A 19,729-nucleotide genomic window follows, 5' to 3' on the forward strand; every position below is an offset into this window, starting at 1 on the left:
TGTCATCTCTGTAGTGTTCACTACAACTAAACACATAAATCATCATGGTATACATCACACCAAAACAACTAAAATACCTTATGCAAAAAGTTGTAGTCAGTCGGTCAGTCAGACAATCCAATCCACCAACAGATCTCCAGCAGAGAAAGGCCACGAAGAAACAGCGGAGACCAACTGAGATGTGTAGTCCAAGGGAAGAAATGAGTGGATCCGATCCTGGTTAAACTTGAGACAAGGCTACAAAGCACACTTTTAAATACAACAAAACAAATGAGGGACGAAGATTCGGAACGGAGGTTTGAACACATCCTCATTCGTACCACCATCACAACCCCCTTTTGCACAGCTGATGCTGGCTATATAATTAGGAATTAACTTCTTTGGGACTGGGGGGGCAGTATTGAGTAGCTTGGATAAAAAGGTGCCCAGAGTAAACTGCCTGCTACTCATGCCTAAAAGCTAGAATATGCATATAATTATTAGATTTGGATAGAAAACACTCTGAAGTTTCTAAAACTGTATGAATGTTGTCTGTGAGTATAACATAACTCATATGACAGGCAAAAACCTGAGAAAAAAATCCAACCAGGAAGTGGGAAATCTGATGTTTGTAATTTTTCAAGTCATTGCCTATCGAATATAAAGTGTCTATGGGGTCATGTTGCACTTCCTAAGGCTTCCACTAGATGTCAAGTCTTTAGAACCTTGTTCGAGGCTTCTACTGTGAAGGAGGGGGGAATGAGAGCTGATTGAGCCAGGTGTCTGGCAGTGCCATGAGCTCAGTCTCGCGGGCTCCCGTGAGAGTTAGCGGCGTTCCATTGCATTTCTACAGACAAAGGAATTCTCCGGTTGAAACATTATTGAAGATTTATGATAAAAACATCCTAAATATTGATTCTATACTGCGTTTGACATGTTTCTACGAACTGTAATGTGACTTTTCGTCTGAACTTTCGCCTGGACTTGCCCGCGCCTCGCGATTTTGTCGTAAAGCCTTTTTGAAATCGTACACTGTGGCTGGATTTACAAGTTTATCTTTAAAATGGTGTAAAATACTTGTATGTTGGAGGAATTTTAATTATGGGATTTCTGTTGTTTTGAATTTGGCGGCCTGCAATTTCACTGGCTGTTGGCGAGGTGGGACGCTACCATCCCAGAGAGGTTAAAAGGGAAGCACCCTATTGGAAGGAGAAGCACCAAAACGGTTCAAACAAATTCAGGGCCGTCCCACAGTGCATGTCAGAGCAAAAACCAAGCCATGAGGTCAAAGGAATTGTTCGTAGAGCTCAGATACAAGATTGTGTCGAGGCACAGATCTGGGGAAGAGTACCAAAACATTTCTGCAGCATTGGAGGTTCCCAAAAACCCAGTGGCCTCCATCATTCTTAAATGGAAGAAGTTTGGAAGCACCAAGATCCTTCATAGAGATGGCCAAACTGAGCAATCAGGGGTTGAGTGCCTTGGACAGGGAGGTGACCAAGAACCCGATGGTCACTCTGACAGAGCTCCAGAGTCCCTCTGTGGAGATGGGAGAACCTTCCAGAAGGACAACCATCTCTGCAGCACTCCACCAATCAGGCATTTATGGTATAGTGGCCAGACCGAAGCCACTCCTCAGTAAAGGGCACATGGAGTTTGCCAAAAGGCACCTAAAGACTCAGACCATGAGAAACAAGATTCTCTGATCTGATGAAACCAAGATTGAACTCTTTGGCCTGAATGTCAAGTGTCACGTCTGGAGGAAACCTGGCACCATCCCGACAGTGAAGCATGGTGGTGGCAGCATGCTGTGGGGATGTTTTTCAGTGAATGGGGCTGGGAGACTAGTCAGGATCGAGGGAAAGATGAATGGAGCAAAGTACAGAGAGATCCTTCATGAAAACCTGCTCCAGAGTGCTCAGGACCTCAAACTGGGGCAAACAGGACAATGACCCTAAGCACACAGCCAAGACAACACAGGAGTGGCTTCAGGACAAGTCTCTGAATGTTCTTGAGGTGCCTAACCAGAGCCCGGACTTAAACCCGATCGAACATCTCTGGAGAGACTTGAAAATAGATATGCAGCGACACTCCCCATCCAACCTGACAGAGCTTGAGAAGATCTGCAGAGAAGAATGGGAGAAACTCCCCAAATACAGGTGTGCCAAGCTTGTAGCATCATATCCAAGAAGACTTGAGGCTGTAATCGCTGCCAAAGGTCCTTCAACAAAGTAGTGAGTGAAGGGTCTGAATACTTGTGATATTTCCGTTTTCTATTTGAATACATTTGCAAAATTTCTACAAACCTGGATTTGCTTTGTCATTATGGGGTAGTGTGTGAATTGATGAGGGGGAAAAAAACGATTGAATACATTTTTGCTTAAGGCTGTAATGTAACAAGATGTGGAAAAAGTCAAGGGGTCTGAATAGTTTCTGAATGACTGTATAACAAGGCAATTAGAAATGCCAGACGGGCTCATTTTTCTAACTTTGATCATTAATAATCAGTTTAATTAGAGAGTGCTCTTCTCAACCATTGATGGCCTGATAAATCCTACCCCCGCAGACCTATGTGAACTTTCCTCCACATCTAAATGTGATGAGCTTGTAGCATGTTTCAGAGATAAGATACCCTGCCTTATGTTGGCTATCAGACAAGCAAGACCTGATGAGAAGTTTGATATGTCCGCTAACCTAACACGCAAAGCACTATGGATTTAATTTCCGTGGTTTACACAGACATGCTCAGGAAAGTTATATTATAACTTAAGTATTCTACCTGCCTTGTCGATCCTATCCACACCACCTTTTCAAAACTGTTTTTAATTGCATTTCTGAAGAAATGCAAGCTATTGTTAATCACTCCCTGTTTACAGGCATTTTCCCCACTGCACTAAAAACTGCTATGGTGAAACCCCTTCTGAAGAAAGTAATGTAGATTCTTCAGCTCTTAGCAAATTAGCATGTGGCGTTCGATTTTGGGTCCGGTACTGTTCAGTTTTAATGTGTTACCCCTTGGCAGCGTTATCAGAAAGCACAGCACTGATTTTCCCACGTACACAGACTATACACAACTTTACATTTGTGTCATCAGAGGATTTTTAGCTCCATGGATAAATTATTAGGGATTTAAATACTTGGATGGCTGACAACTTCCTATAGCTAAATCAAGACTGAGGTAATTATTGCTTGAGCCAAAGCACAGAGAGAGAATCTGGCCACAAATGTTAATTCACAGGCAATAAAAGATCAAAAACTAACTAAAAAATCTAGGTGTTATTTTAGATTCTGAACTTCAAATCACACATTAGAAATGTGACCAAAATAGTTTTTTACCACCTGAGGAACATTGCCACGGTGTGGCTGTTTCGCTCTCAGGCTGATACAAAAATACTCACTCATGCTTTTATTACAAGCAGGCTGTACTACTGTAATGCTCTCCTGTCTAGTCTACCCAAAAAAGCCATTGGTCAACTGCAAAACATACAGAATGCTGCAGCACGGATACTGACCAAGACCAGACGAACAGCACACATTACACTGGGTTTAAGGTCTCTGCACTGGCTGCCTGTGAGTTTCAGAATTTATTTGAAGATTATTCGATTGGTTTTTAAATCAATCCACGACTGTGCACCCCAATACATGTCAGACATGCTTTTAAGTTGTACCCAGTAAGTCCCTCAGGTCCTCTGACAATGGCCTTTTAACTATCCCAAAGCCCAGGACCAAGAAGCATGGAGAGGCAGCCTTTAGTTACTATACCCCCAGCCTCTGGAATAGCCTGCCAGACAACCTGATGGGGACCAAGAGGCATGGAGAGACAGCCTTTAGTTACTATGCCCCCAGCCTCTGGAATAGCCTGCCAGAGAACCTGAGGGGGACCAAGAGGCATGGAGAGACAGCCTTTAGTTACTATGCCCCCAGCCTCTGGAATAACCTGCCAGAGAACCTGAGGGGGACCAAGAAGCATGGAGAGGCAGCCTTTAGTTACTATGCCCCCAGCCTCTGGAACAGCCTGCCAGAGAACCTGAGGGGGACCAAGAAGCATGGAGAGGCAGCCTTTAGTTACTATGCCCCCAGCCTCTGGAATAACCTGCCAGAGAACCTGAGGGGGACCAAGAAGCATGGAGAGGCAGCCTTTAGTTACTATGCCCCCAGCCTCTGGAATAACCTGCCAGAGAACCTGAGGGGGACCAAGAAGCATGGAGAGGCAGCCTTTAGTTACTATGCCCCCAGCCTCTGGAACAGCCTGCCAGAGAACCTGAGGGGGGCTGAAACTGTGGATATATTTAAAAGACATCTTAAAACACACCTTTTTAGCTTTGTTTTTCTTAAGGGTGCTTTTCAGTTATTGTTATTATTTTGTTTTTTTTATCCTCTTATGTTTGTTGTGTAGTAAATATTCAAGTTTTTTAAAGCAATTTGCATTGCATTCCATGTCTGAAAAGTGCTGTATAAATAAAGCTTGATTTGGAAGGGAAGAGTCTTGGGATCATGGGATATTATGAGGTAGTGAGGCTTGGTCCAGACCAGTGGAAAGTTCCCAATGGTGTGTGACATTCAGACTGGAGATGTGGACTCAGCTCTGCAACACACAGAAAAACAAGGAGACACGGCAGGGTCAGACCTATAACTCATGAGTGGGACTTTCTTGCAGGGAGAGACATGGGACAAGGCCAAATGAATGGAGCTTTTGATCCAGATAAAGTGATGACATCAGCACAGACAGGATGTTCCTGTGTTGATGTGTTCCAGTTTCTATGGGGGTTGAGTGGGTGAAAAGGCAAAGCAATCATTCCTCACTAATTGATATGTGAGATGCTTAGTTTGGTAACTGTGTTTTGACCTCGTCTTTGATTGACACCGTGTGAAAAGTTCAAGGAATAATTTGTCTGATATGTGAGACACTAAGCTTTGCTAGTGTGTATTGATACTTTTCGATTGACACTTGGTTACTTCTGATTGACAGGTGGGTGCTGTATGAGGGGATCAACTACCGCGGAGCTCAGATTCTGCTGAAGCCCGGCGAGGTGCTCGATTGGCGAACATTCAGTAGCTGGCAGCGAATCGGATCCCTGCGCCCACTGATCCAGGTAAGAAGCCATCTCAAATGTGATAACATGATTATATGGGCACACGGAGATTAAGGCCAGGATTCAATCCTAGTTTCGTTATAGAGCTACGCACTATAACAGATTTTTAAAGGTAATTTACACTTGCGTACCGTTAATCTGATCTCTGCAAAAGTCAGGGAAAATACCTATTAAAGGGTGCGCTGTTGGCTTCTATAGTGCACTGCTCTGTAACGGCCCCATCAATGGAGCTTTGCATAATATTCTGTGTGAGCACAGGGGCTGCATGGCACACAGGAATACATTGACAGCATGTTGAACTGAGAACTACTTATGGTTCATAGACAGTGAACCCTAATCCAGTGTGTGTGTGTGTGTGTGTGTGTGTGGGGGGGGGGGGGGGGGGGTGTTTGTTACCTGAGCAGCGACAGGTGCACTTCCGGTTGAGGAGCCAGGAGGGCCTTCTAATGTCTGTAACTGGGGAGATGGATGACATCAAGCTGATGCGTATCCAGGCAACGGATGAGATGGGCGGAGTCGAACAGATATGGTTCTATCGGGACGGACATCTCCACTGCAAGGTAGCATCGTCATGGCAACAGTGTGTTTAGAGTAAAGCCCTGCAGGGGCATGAATTTTTAAGCCTTGCCCATGCCCGTGACATTCAGACCCTACCCAGGCCCGATTGCTTCTGACCAATGTAAGGCCCTGGAGGATGAATGGAGGATGAATGGAGGAACGTATAACGCCCCACCCAGCAGACTGTCAACCAATCTCGTTCACGTTCTCATGCTGCGTCATGTGGTTGCTAAGCTAATCGTCACACAATCCCTTCTCAAAATCAGGGTGCGAGTCCAGAAATGTGCCTATTTTCCTCAATAAGTACATAATGTCACAATTCCAAAGCTATACAGATAGCAAGTTAATTATCTCACATCTCCCAAGATTTGTAATGTTGTACTTCTTGTTGACAAAATTCATGCTAATGTTGGGTTTTTTAGCTAGCACCCAATTGATTCCCATTCACGCCTTGAGAGAAAGCTCTCCTTGTCCCAGAATCACCCAGAATGGGTCATGTGTCCCATTGATGTAGCATGGGCAATGTACACAATGGCCGTTAATAGGATTCCAATGGAGTTTTCCATCTCCTTAAAAGTATCTCTGGCTCTGCTCAACAAACGAATAGACATGAGAGAGCAGTTAGCTGTTAGCTACTTTTGGTCACTAAACTCAAGGAACATGAGACGTTATTTTAAATAATCTTTGTTTTATATTTGACGAGGTTGAAGCACTTCTGACACTTGTAACTTCACATAAATTGAATGCCATCCATTTCATTGTTCATGGACTATCGACGAGGATCCTGCACCCAACTATTTTTGGGAGTAGAACTTTTTGAGTAAGCATGTTGATTATTATTTCATGAACTTTAAATTTCCAACCCATGACTTCAATTAGTGAGTTTATGACAGCCTTTGTGCTCCAGCTCTGGACTCCCTGCCACGTCTCACAGCATCATGCTCTATGTTGCACTTATATGGTTTATTACAACACTCAACTAGTTGATGCAGGCACATTCTTTATTTAAAGTGTGTGATTGAATGTCGGTACAAATGATTTCCTCTTTAACAGGATAATAAAGTTTTCTACTCTTGTCTGGCCAGGTGCAGGAGGATTGCTGTGTGGCTCCGTGCAGCGTGGCCATGCCAGGCAGTCGTATGGGCCTCTCACCTGAGCCTGGCAAACAACCCTCCTGCTGGAGCATCACGCCTGATGGCCTCATCCGCTACACCGCCAGCCCTGACCTGCTCCTGGAGGTCAAAGGTGAGGCAAAAACAACAACAAATATGGGATGCCACTCCTGTAGATCTGAGAAGATTTGATAGGTAGGAGCAATATGACGACATCGCCACCCAGCCAATCAGAAGGAAAGAGAAACCGATTGCAATAATGCTTCTACCTCTCAGTTCTACATGAACTAGTCTGTGTATTGTATTGTTCACTGGTTTCACTTCATTCAGATCTGGGGTTTTATTTATATTAGATAACTTGACTAGAATAATTGTGAATTAGTGACACCTTGTGGATGGACAGAGACATGACAATGGGTTGCAGTTGGATTCAGTATCAAGTAGGCTTGTGACAAGTTCAGACAGACAGGCTGAATCTCAAATCACTCCCTTCTCCTCGTTCCTCCATTTGCGCGCGCCTCCGCCATATGCACAAGTCCCAAGGAAGGGCCTTCCAAGAGAGTTGGTAGGGACCACGGGGTGTTTTGGGATTCACCGATAGGCTATGAAAACCCCCCTCAAATTTGCCCCTCCTTTGAGGTATTCACTAATCAGTAAGTTATTAGATAAGGCAATGTTGTCTGGATAAGTTAAGGCAACGTTTCCATTGTGCTTTCACTGATCCAACCTTGGCAGATCAGTGATTGGCCCAAGGAAGGAAGGGACACATTGTATTTAAACAAGGCACAACTCAAATAATTTTGTCTGTCCTTGCAGGTGGTCAACACTATGACAGAAACCAGGTGATTCTCAACGCGTTTGATCCAAACAAACCCAACCAAAGATGGACAGTGGAGATTCTCTGAGGTCTTGTTTTGAGAGGGAAGAACTAGGTGTAGTCTTTGAGGTGCAGTATGGTGAGGGGCCTCAGCGCTCTGTGGCGCAGCTGCAGCGTGGGCCCCACACAAGTCTCAAGGACAAGATGCCCCAGGAACAGAACATTTGCTGCTGGAAGAGAAGCTTATATACAGTATAATCTTTCCTCTGAGGTCAAGATGAAAAATATATACAATTTCCTGGATAATCTATAATATCGCATTACTTCTTCACGAACAAACAGGGACAAAACAATAGTATTCATTACTACATTATGGGAAAATGGACTCAGACTAAACTTGAAATACTTTACCTACCCTTTAATATCTGATAATATACGAGTTTGATGAATAATATTTTTTGATGAATATGTATTTTTTTGACATTTTATTCCCTTCTGCCATTAACGTCCTTATGTAAATAAATATGCAATGTGATTATATTTTGTTATCTAGAATATTTGGAATAACAAATTGCCTAACAAAACATGTCATAAAAGAATGAATCAATTGCGCAGGCCAAAATGTATATATTTGACTTTTCCGTAAAGAATTCTCAACACACAAGACAAACTATAAGATAAATAAATGTTGCCTTTCTCAAACAAGCAGTTTATCTGCAAAAGCGCAAACAATGCATACCAACCAGTGTTTTGCAGTAGAGCTCAAGAGTTCAGCATTCTACAGGATGGACATGGACAAACCATATCCAGGTTTGTACATATTAGGCAAATGTAAGAAAACTGACAAACAGGGTGGGACTATCGGGACCAAACAACTAAAATGATTGAAGTTGCCCGTTGCAAAGCGTTTAAAAAAACAAAACAGTTGCGTGCCTTAATGCCCCAATGCTTAGTGTTGACATCACAGCGGTTTAGCTCTTTGGCGCTGCTTGCCTGACTTCCTCCCTGACTTGCTCTGGGGTGTCACTAGTCACCCCCTCCTCTTCAGTCACTCCGGTCCCCTCCTCCTCTTGGGCCACGGTGACCACAGTCTTCCCCCTGGCGTGACCACGCTCTACTTTCTGGAAGGCCAGGGGCACCTGGGAGAACAGGAACGTGTCCTCCACCACTGGAAGGATCTAAGGAATGACAACGCTGAGTGTCTGTACACACATGAACAGTAAAAACACAATCCACCAATGAACAACCACCTCAAGGAAATGCCCTAGGACTATGTGTAACTAGAACCAATGAAATGACTTGCTTGTTTTTGCAGTGAGCTGTGTGTATGGACCTCAACCAACCAAACTAATATATACGGCAGGAGAACCCTAAACACATTTGTAATCTATGAATACATTCAACCGCCCATGCGCAAATCGTCTCCAAATGAATGCACAACGAGGGAGGGGCTAGTGTTAAAAATGTGATGAGGAAATGACAATCCTGTGCCACCGCCCCTCCCACCACCCAACATGTTATTCTCGTCTGCGTCTCGTCATTAACAATGAATCGACCGGCTACTGGAGTCACAGTGAGAGACGGTGGAGATATATATTTTTAACGTTTTATTAGAAAACTAAGTAGTGAGTCACAAATATGTCAAATGAAGGTCATAAATGCAATCTGTGGAGTAACAAATGTTGTCAAATTCACAAAAGAATATTTGACCACTTTTGTTTGCAAAGAAAGAAATATGTTTGTAAAATGTTCTGTTTTAACCAGAAAAAACCTGTCTTGCATTTATTTGTTATTTATTGTTGTTGTTGATGACTCATTTGCTTTTGGATCATGACATATGTTCGTGAAACTATATGGGCATATTTACAGTCTGATATTTAAAAGTTGCATCTTCTATTCATGACTCACAACTAATATATTTTAAACATTTTGATAGAAATCTATCTCCATACTGACAGCGATTGGGATGTGTGTGTGTGTGTGTGTGAGGTATGTCTGTGTGAATGGATTCCTGCCACCAGCACGGCACCCCCGCACCCCAAAATGCCATGCTGTCCCTATAATCCCTGGGACAAAGGGGTATGGATTACACCCGTGACTGAGGGGGGGGGGGGGCACTTTAGCTAATGGCTGCTCAGCACTGTTGGAAACCCATTCACTGTTCAAATCTGACTCGCAGCCATCGACAAGGGGAACGCCCACACACAAAGACAGAGGGACTCTGAATATAGGACAATGCTTGGAATCTGTGGCATGTATAGACCCACCTACCTGGCTAGTTTCCATCTGTAGAAATGAGTTACTGTAGGATGTTATAGACTAGAGAATGCAGTAGCAGTACCTTTCCGGCATCCACCAGCTGGCTGACCTCGTCCAGCGCCGGGCCGTCTGGAGCGTAGAACCCCCAGCGGTAGAACACCCCGTTACACATGTTCTGACAGGGAAAGATCTGAACGTCAAGATACTATCCGACTTCAATTCAATACATCTTTATTGTCCCCAAAGGCCATAAACATACAGAAAACCGACCAGGGACTAAATATGAACAGCAAGCAAACGCTGGTAAATGACCTTGATAATGACTGTTTGGTAGCACCATCTACTGCAGTGGACACATCCTATACAACACTGCATAGTCACATAATAATGCTAAGTTAACATGGTGGCATTATATTATGTGTCTCCAGAAATAAGTGAATGTGCTAGCCTGGTCCCAGGTCTGCGTTATTATGTCAACACCTTGTTATGCCAAACATGTCAAGTTATCGTCATGACAAGGATACGACATGATGATGGCACAAACAGATCTCAGAACAGGCTATGAAAGTGCCACTTGTGTGCCTGACTAGTAAGGCTATGTTGGCCCACTAGAGGTCCCCATTTGGCTGTGCTCTCTCAGGTACTGTGTCCAGCTCCAGCCCTAGTTTGTCTGTCTGTCCAGTGTGACTCATGCTTTAGCCCCGCAGTCGCCCGATATGGCCAGCCAGCTGCTCACCCAGACAATAGGGCCCTGAGCCAGAGGCTTGGCAGGAAACATACACACACAAACATACACATACAGGCATTTAGGGATTTGACTGCCTAAAAACTACCGTTTCAGCAGCCCCCCACCCCGGTGTGTGTAACTCACAGACAGACAGTCTTGTGACTATTATAACTCCCTGCCAGAGTCATTGTCCTTGCCTACCAGGCTTGTTACATAGCTTGTTACATTTGCTACATAGCAAAGTCCCCAAAGCAGTAAACTGTCGTGGGCAGACTACTTAAACATGAATGGTGCCATAGATCAGTCTTTATACTATGGGCACTGATAGCCAACAAACAGCAATAGTTCCCGTGCTTAAGCTTATTTGAACCAATCATGATTTCACATCTTTAGAATTCGGGACATTCGGGACATTCGGCCCATAGATTTGCCCGCAAAGAGAGAAAGAGAGGGTGGAGCTCCTCGTTCTAACATCTCTTCATCTCTTCTCTTAACATGTCTGGACCTTGAACTTAATCTAGCAGCTGACCAATTACACACACTCACAGAGAGAGACACACACTCACAGAGAGAGACACACACTCACAGAGAGAGACACACACTCACAGAGACACACACACTCACAGAGACACCCACACTCACAGAGACACACACACTCACAGAGAGACACACACTCACAGAGAGACACACACTCACAGAGAGACACACACTCACAGAGAGACACACACTCACAGAGAGACACACACTCACAGAGAGACACACACAGACACACACACACACCCACTCAGAGAGACACCCACACACACTACCCCAAAGAGACACCCACACAAACACTCACAGAGAGACACACGCACACACACTCACAGAGAAACACGCACACACACACACTCACAGAGAAACACGCACACACACACACACTCACAGAGAGACACACACACACTCACAGAGAGACACACACACACTCACAGAGAGACACACTCACAGAGAGACACCCACACACACTCACAGAGAGACACCCGCACAAACCCTCACAGAGAGACACACGCACAAACCCTCAGAGCGACACACGCACAAACACTCACAGAGACACACACACACACTCACAGAGACACACAGAGACACACACACACACAGAGACACACACACACACAGAGACACACACACACACACTCACAGAGACACACACACACACACTCACAGAGAGACACACACACACACACTCACAGAGACACACACACACACACACTCACAGAGAGACACACACACACACTCACAGAGAGAGACACACGCACAAACACTCACAGAGAGATACACACACACACAGAGATACACACACACACACAGAGATATACACACACACAGAGAGATACACACACACACACTCACAGAGAGATACACACACACACACACACTCACAGAGAGATACACACACACACACACACAGAGAGATACACACACACACACACAAACACACACAAAGAAGAAGTGGTGATCTCTCATATTTGTTGTTGTGTGTGGTAGGGGCTTGGGAGAAAGAGGCGAAGCGAGAGGTGCCACTCTCGCCAAAATCTGTCCAAAAAAAGCCCAATGCGGTTTTATGAACTTAAGCTTTGTCTGCCTTGGGACAAGGGGGACAACGACTCCCATTGTTAGGGCGGAGACATGAGCATCTAGTCATTACAGTGGGGCAAAAAAGTATTTAGTCAGCCACCAATTGTGCAAGTTCTCCCACTTAAAAAGATGAGAGGCCTGTAATTTTCATCATAGGTACACTTCAACTATGACAGACAAAATGAGGGGACAAAATCCAGAAAGTCACATTGTAGGATTTTTAATGAATTTATTTGCAAATTATGGTGGAAAATAAGTATTTGGTCACCTACAAACAAGCAAGATTTCTGATTCTCACAGACCTGTAACTTCTTCTTTAAGAGGCTCCTCTGTCCTCCAATCGTTACCTGTATTGATGGCACCTGTTTGAACTTGTTATCAGTATAAAAGACACCTGTCCACAACCTCAAACAGTCACACTCCAAACTCCACTATGGCCAAGACCAAAGAGCTGTCAAAGGACACCAGAAACAAAATTGTAGACCTGCACCAGGCTGGGAAGACTGAATCTGCAATAGGTAAGCAGCTTGGTTTGAAGAAATCAACTGTGGGAGCAATTATTAGGAAATGGAAGACATACAAGACCACTGATAATCTCCCTCGATCTGGGGATACTCGCAAGATCTCACCCCGTGGGGTCAAAATGATCACAAGAACGGTGAGCAAAAATCCCAGAACCACACGGGGGGACCTAGTGAATGACCTGCAGAGAGCTGGGACCAAAGTAACAAAGCCTACCATCAGTAACACACTACGCCGCCAGGGACTCAAATCCTGCAGTGCCAGACGTGTCCCCCTGCTTAAGCCAGTACATGTCCAGGCCCGTCTGAAGTTTGCTAGAGAGCATTTGGATGATCCAGAAGAAGATTGGGAGAATGTCATATGGTCAGATGAAACCAAAATATAACTTTTTGGTAAAAACTCAACTCGTCGTGTTTGGAGGACAAAGAATGCTGAGTTGCATCCAAAGAACACCATACCTACTGTGAAGCATGGGGGTGGAAACATCATGCTTTGGTGTTGTTTTTCTGCAAAGGGACCAGGACGACTGATCCGTGTAAAGGAAAGAATGAATGGGGCCATGTATCGTGAGATTTTGAGTGAAAACCTCCTTCCATCAGCAAGGGCATTGAAGATGAAACGTGGCTGGGTCTTTCAGCATGACAATGATCCCAAACACACCGCCCGGGCAACGAAGGAGTGGCTTCGTAAGAAGCATTTCAAGGTCCTGGAGTGGCCTAGCCAGTCTCCAGATCTCAACCCCATAGAAAATCTTTGGAGGGAGTTGAAAGTCTGTGTTGCCCAGCAATAGCCCCAAAACATCACTGCTCTAGAGGAGTTCTGCATGGAGGAATGGGCCAAAATACCAGCAACAGTGTGTGAAAACCTTGTGAAGACAGAAAACGTTTGACCTCTGTCATTGCCAACAAAGGGCATATAGCAAAGTATTGAGATAACAAAAGTTTATTGACCAAATACTTATTTTCCACCATAATTTGCAAATAAATTAATTTAAAATCCTACAATGTGATTTTCTGGATTTTTTTTCTCTCATTTTGTCTGTGATAGTTGACGTGTACCTATGATAAAAATTACAGGCCTCTCTCATCTTTTTAAGTGGGAGAACTTGCACAATTGGTGGCTGACTAAATACTTTTTTTGCCCCACTGTATATACAGATCTCTGGTGTAAATGGGAAGGTGCACAGCACAGAAGGAGCGAACAAGACCAAAAAGACAACATGAGAACAAGCAGACAAACGCTCATAAAAACAAAAATATAAGTCATACAGGCCATGGTTGAATCAGTCACATGGTGCCAACTGCCCCACCCTGGCCAAACTAAGGGGTTTCACTTATCTATTTTTCACACTATTGTAAAGCATTGGCACAGATTTTATTTTTTACATGGTCTTTTCCAGCATGGTTCTAGCAACTATGTTTGATGTGTAACCTGGCCAGCGCAACTCAGCGGTGTGAAACCCCCACCCCTGTAACCCCCACCCTGACAGAGGGGCGGGGTCGGTTGGTTTCGTCAAGTTACAATAAAGGCTTTTTAAACTTTTACATGAGAGTGCATTGATATTTTAGGAAGTTTTGCCATACGTATGTAACAGAGGTGAATCGGACTCAAGCCCTACCAGCGACTTGGTCTAATGGTTAAGGCGTTTGTTTCCCGAGCGTAAGACCGGAGTTCAGACCTCATCCGTGACACGTATGCAATGTTCACACTGCCGGCATCAACTTGTTTTGCTAGCTTACCGTGATGGCCTTCTGGTGCAGGTTGAGTCCTGAGTGGACGGCTCCCTCCAGCAAGCCCATGGAGTCGATGTTAAGCAGGAAGGGGGTGACCAGGGTCACGTATTTGGCCCCTGACCAGGACTTTAGCAGGCCCAGGGCCCACTGCTCCGAGTCCCCGCCCACATTGTCCAGGATCACGTCGAACCTGAGGGGGAACACAGGGAGACAGTGGTTATAATGAAAAAGTCTAACACACGATCCTGAGACTCTGTATTGACTCGGGTTCTTTCTCTTTGTTCAGTCCAGCACGGTTCCAACTAAGATGGAGGATGTGTAACCAGCTCAGCGCAGTAGAATTCTGCTTGATTCACTAGTGTAAACATGGTAAGAGAGAGGAAGAGAAAGAGAGAGAATCCGATCCACAACAACACAACACTCAAGATGGTCTTAAGTACTATACCTTCATGCTATTCAATAGACAAATATAGAAGTCGACCTGACGATAAACTGAGATGTCTAGCCAAGCCTAAGGGATTGAAGTGTGTCTTCACTCAGGACCACTGAGACAAGGTTATCAGCCACCCAACCCTCCCCCAATGGAGAGCATTTAGTCTCCCACTCTAGTCCTTGAGCCACGTTGCCATGGAAACCAGGAAGTGAATCAGTGAGCAGGTATGCCAAATCAACCATGCTCAGCTGCGTGGGTGGGTAATGTTGTTTATGACGTTGGCCAGGGAGAGAGTCGGTGGGGAAAGTGGTATTCAAGTGGGAACGTGACTATGTAGTATGTCATTAGATTGGACCTTGCCAGCTAGCTACTCTCATGTCTTAGAAATATGTTAACAGATCAAAACTAGAGGAAAATCTCAATGGATAAAATAGGGTTTATTTACGATACATGATCTCTTTGAGGCACTCATTACCTTCTAGTGTTGTGGCCCTGTCTCAGTCGACACATCACAGGGTTGTAAAAAGTGTTTTAAACATTCCTTGATACACACACTTTTACATTATTCCAACTAATAAAACACACTTTTCCAGCAGTCCCAGCTCCGTGGCCACGTCTCCCGCCGTGTAGTCCACCACTTCATCCGCCCCCAGACCCCTCACCAGTCCCTCGGCATTGTGGGAGCAGGTCACTGTCACGTGGGCGCCCCAGGCCTTCAGCAGCTACAGAAGAAACAGACACTTAGTGAGCGAGACACACCTCTGTGTGTGGTTGTGTGTTGATGTGTGTATACTCTTTATGATTGCACAAGGTCAACCAACCACTGGTGCTGGTGTGAGGTGAGTCTTTAGTGTTGGTGCTATGAGCTGCTGGCCATATCTGAAAGGTCCTTACCTGGATGGAGAACGTTCCAACACCACCTGAGCCTCCGGTGATAAGAACTCTGAGAGAGAGAATGGGGGGGGGGGGGGGGGGGGGCAGAGGGAGAGAGAGAGACAGGGTGGGAGAGAGAGAGAGAGACAGGGTGGGAGAGAGAGAGATCAGACATGGAGGTCAGGATTCAAAGAGAGAAGATGATCCATCTATGTTCAGTGTAACACATATATCAGACATAGTATCGCTGGCTGCTTAGCCGAGCGCCAGAGTGAGCATCATGCAGCAGTGATGTCATTCTACGTGACACTTAAAGTAAAGCTACTCTTGCTCAAACCAAGACCATGGTTTTTGGTATAGTGATTGGTTAGAACGCTGCTTCAGAAGTGCAAAGTGTTGGTCGAGGGTTTGTGGCCAAAGTGGAACACGGTGGGGACCTACTGTCACAGAGCAGGAGCGATGTCTTGGAGAGGGAGAAATTTGGTCACGTATGGATGTGTGTGTACTTGCCGTTTGTTAGTGCAGTTGTTTCTGCACAGGCCGCCCGCGTTGACCAGGGCAGACAGGGCCGTGGCAGCCACGTAGGGGATGGACGCCGCCTCCCTGTGACTCAGCGACCTTGGTTTGTGGGAGACCTGAGGTGGGAGGGCACACAAATACCATTTTTCATTCATACAAGGACACACATACACACAGGGTAACTACTAGAAGGACATACAGTAGGCACAAACTAGGCACAAACACACATCTGTCCGTGCTTAACTGTTACTCCTCCCTCCCATTACCCTTTCTTTTGTTTCAGGCAACGATGGGAAAGCAGAACGACTGGAGTTGCTGCAAGGACAGGACAACAGGACAGGACAGCAGGACAGGACAGCAGGACAGGACAGCAGGACAGGACAACAGGACAGGACAACAGGACAGGACAACAGGACAACAGAGAGCAGGACATGACAACAGAGGACAGGACAGCAGGACAGGAGAGCAGGACACCAGGATAGCATGCTGATAAGTGCCAAACAAATGATGCACCCCACAACTCAGTTTGTCTGGCTAGCCTAATTGCTGCTTTCACTGGCTCATGGGACCAGTTGTACTGTGAGTCTTAATTAATTATGCACACTTCGTTGCAATATGATTACATAATAATAGACTTGCACCTCATCCAAGTTTGTTTTCCACGTTTTCTCAGTTGAAGGGTTCATAGAAAGCGATGCCCCCTGGTACTTCCATTTGTTTGAAAACAGAGCCATTAAAATAAGCTAATATTCTCCTCTATAACAGCCCATGTTCTTTTCTATTCAGCAGATGACTGAACACCAAGAGGGTGGTCTGTCTTACAAAGACTAAGATATATTTCATGAAACAATTCAGTTTCTACATGTATAATGGGATAACACAATGAATGAAAACCTGTTTGGAAAACAATTCATAATAACAATTACATGCCATTTAGCAGACGCTTTTATCCAAACAAACAAACAAACAAACAAGCATGCATGCATGCACAAACAAACATGCATGCTTGTTTGTTTGTATAAAAGCGTCTGCTAAATTAAATGTATTGTTACACACACACACACACTTATTTTATGGACGGTTGGTCCCGGGAATCAAACCCACTATCCTGGCATCGGAGGGGACATGCTCTACTAGCTGAGAACCACCCTATGTCATTGCATTAATAAAATGTACACGTAGCATACACAGTCATAGTAGAATTACCTCATACTCTGTCAGATTCACCATCTCTGCTAGGCTGCCCTGCTTCCATGGAGGGATGGCCGCCCACACCTGTGAAGAAAAAACACACACAAAACACACACAAAAAAAAACACATGCAAAATAATATATATATTATTTCAAACATTTTATATTTTCAACACATCAGTTATTTACAATAACATCGTAATGCATACGAAAAACACAAAACAACGCCGAAGTCCTCTAAAAACAAAATTAAACTTGTTACAATAAGCAGACAGGCAACCACCAGACAGTTGGAACGTTTGGACTAGATGAGTTTCTGCACACCACCTGCAGCCCGGCGGAGGCTCAGCAGAGGAGCCCAGACGGGGCCCTGCTGAGGGGGCCAGCCAAGCCACAACCACTAGGGATGGAAAAATACATTCTAAGGGTATCTCTGTAATCCTACTTGATTAACAAGGTACCAGATAATGAGTGTGACAAGTGTGGAAGAAAAAACAACACCTGTTTCATTCCTGCCAACAATGCAAATAATTTACCAGTAGGTAAAAAGTATGGCCAGGTGCGTTTTCATTCGATCAGCAAAACGACTGTTCTCTTGAATGTCACAAGAAGGCACTGTGCATGCCATCCCGACTCAGCATGGTTGTGTTCAGTAAACACCAAATGAAGGAACCCGAGTAAAAACTGGAGAGACAACTTGGACTTGTTCAATAACAAATGTCCATTTTCATTTTCCGTTGCAAAACGTTTTGCTACGGTCGGACCTAATGACTGTTACTAGGCCACATCACATCAGAGCTGCTCAACTACGTACCTCATCTCCTGGTTTGAAATGGGTCACTCCCGACCCACAATCCAACACCATGCCAGAGACATCCCGACCCAGTATGATGGGAAACTCGCCGCCGTTCTGACCCAAAGACACCGGGTCCCGTCTCAGCTTCAGAAGATTTGACCCATACCCTCCTGAGAAATATAAACAGACAGATTAGTAAAACAATCGTGGTTTTGATGCAAAATTATTCCCGTGACAGCTAATGCAACTGCCTGAAAGGAGATATGACAATGAGCATATTGACATTATAGACTTATAGATACTTACTCCTCATGGATATGTCGAGAGGGTTGAGGCTTGCAGCGTGGACCTGGATTAAGACCTCACTTGCTGAGTTGACACTGGGAGCTGTGGCATCTTCAGTGAACCGCAGTACCCCATTGTTGCCATACTCGTCAATCACCCAAGCTGGCATGCTGGACCGCAATCTCGAAGAGGAGCTGAGATTTCTTCGGAGGGAGCATATGATGTTCCCAGAACTAGCCATCTTTGTAGTTAAAGCAAGTGCTCTTGCATGGGGCAAAAATAGCTGCCTGCAGCACGCCGTGACTTTGACAGAGCCCATATCGAATGTTATTATCCACTTCCTGAAATGTCTATCAAATCAACTGTGTATAAAAGTAGAAATGGCTTCATGCACTGTCTAATGTAAGGGCTACATGTCAATAGTACGATAATTATGAATGTCAGCGTTGAGGTGACATGTAGCATTCATTAAACATACACGCTCATAGAAATACCTTAAAGGTTTAATTAATTACCATGAAGCTACGAGAGTGTTACCCGAAATTATGCACGAACGAAAATCCCAAAATATCTTTATCTTGATAACTAAAATTAATAAGTTACATGACGTGCCTCTGGTACATAACTTACACAACATTCGCTTCCTACTCTGTGCTCTCAATTACCGCTGACCTCATTCTTCTTCGTGTAGTTTTCCGGCAGACTATATGCTTTTCGTGTATTGCTGCCGTTAACAGGTCGGAGTGTGAATTGCACATTTCCTTCACAGAGCCGAAAACGAACTATACATTTAGTATGCAAAGAGAGAAAAAAGAAGAAGAAGAAGAAAAAGACGTGAGGCTCCACCCCAACCTCCCACTCCCTTCTCAACCCCATCCACCTAACATGTCTCCCTCCAGCCACCACTGAACTAGGCTAATAGAACTCGCCAGCTTGTCGTCCTAAATCCCTATGGGGAAAATAAATGGGGGAAGATTAGGGTTTTGGGAAAAATGCAGAAAACAAGGTCCAAGGTTAACACAGGTTTAGGATATCTTATATGTTTTGTTCTAGGATGATATCAGCCAGTTAACACGACCTTTATGAATTATGAAGCCTTTATGTGCCTTCTGCACTTTTTGATAACATAAAAAAAGGTGACGTTAGCTGATGAAGATTATGTCATAAAACAAAACGCATAAGATCTCCTAAACCTGTATTTATCACATACCTTATTTTCAA

General features: G+C 44.6%; 2 protein-coding genes across 3 annotated transcripts in view; one reads left to right on the forward strand and one right to left on the reverse strand.

Moving 5' to 3' along the window:
• Window positions 1–9,329, forward strand: part of LOC110529370 (beta/gamma crystallin domain-containing protein 1) — a 47,458-nt gene extending 38,129 nt beyond the window's left edge. For both annotated transcript variants that reach the window (XM_036984753.1, XM_036984752.1), the window contains 4 exons: window positions 4,949–5,072; window positions 5,477–5,632; window positions 6,716–6,875; window positions 7,559–9,329. In XM_036984753.1, the coding sequence (XP_036840648.1) occupies window positions 4,949–5,072; window positions 5,477–5,632; window positions 6,716–6,875; window positions 7,559–7,647 (529 nt within the window). In that variant the 3' untranslated portion in view covers window positions 7,648–9,329. The remainder of the gene's footprint in view (window positions 1–4,948; window positions 5,073–5,476; window positions 5,633–6,715; window positions 6,876–7,558) is intronic.
• On the reverse strand, window positions 8,167–19,205 carry LOC110529371 (reticulon-4-interacting protein 1 homolog, mitochondrial). Its single transcript, XM_036984754.1, has 9 exons — window positions 18,530–19,205; window positions 18,242–18,393; window positions 17,443–17,511; window positions 16,228–16,352; window positions 15,739–15,787; window positions 15,430–15,566; window positions 14,418–14,601; window positions 9,901–9,993; window positions 8,167–8,737 (listed from the first exon to the last, which is right to left on the reverse strand). The coding sequence occupies exons 1-9, from the start codon at window positions 18,825–18,827 to the stop codon at window positions 8,531–8,533; spliced, it is 1,314 nt and encodes a 437-aa protein (XP_036840649.1). The 5' UTR covers window positions 18,828–19,205; the 3' UTR covers window positions 8,167–8,530.
• Window positions 19,206–19,729: the final 524 nt, after the last annotated feature.

The sequence above is a fragment of the Oncorhynchus mykiss genome, chromosome 8 (genome assembly GCF_013265735.2).
Source record: "Oncorhynchus mykiss isolate Arlee chromosome 8, USDA_OmykA_1.1, whole genome shotgun sequence".
NCBI lineage: Eukaryota > Metazoa > Chordata > Actinopteri > Salmoniformes > Salmonidae > Oncorhynchus > Oncorhynchus mykiss.

Bases quoted from the DNA above. Each gene is read 5' to 3' on its own strand.
- LOC110529371 (XM_036984754.1), bottom strand. From the start codon at position 18,827: ATGGGCTCTGTCAAAGTCACGGCGTGCTGCAGGCAGCTATTTTTGCCC. The intron at 18,394-18,529 runs GTAAGTATCTAT...TATATTTCTCAG, and splicing joins TCTCGACATATCCATGAGGA to GAGGGTATGGGTCAAATCTT. The intron at 9,994-14,417 runs GTAAGCTAGCAA...TTTCCCTGTCAG, and splicing joins TGCACCAGAAGGCCATCACG to AACATGTGTAACGGGGTGTT.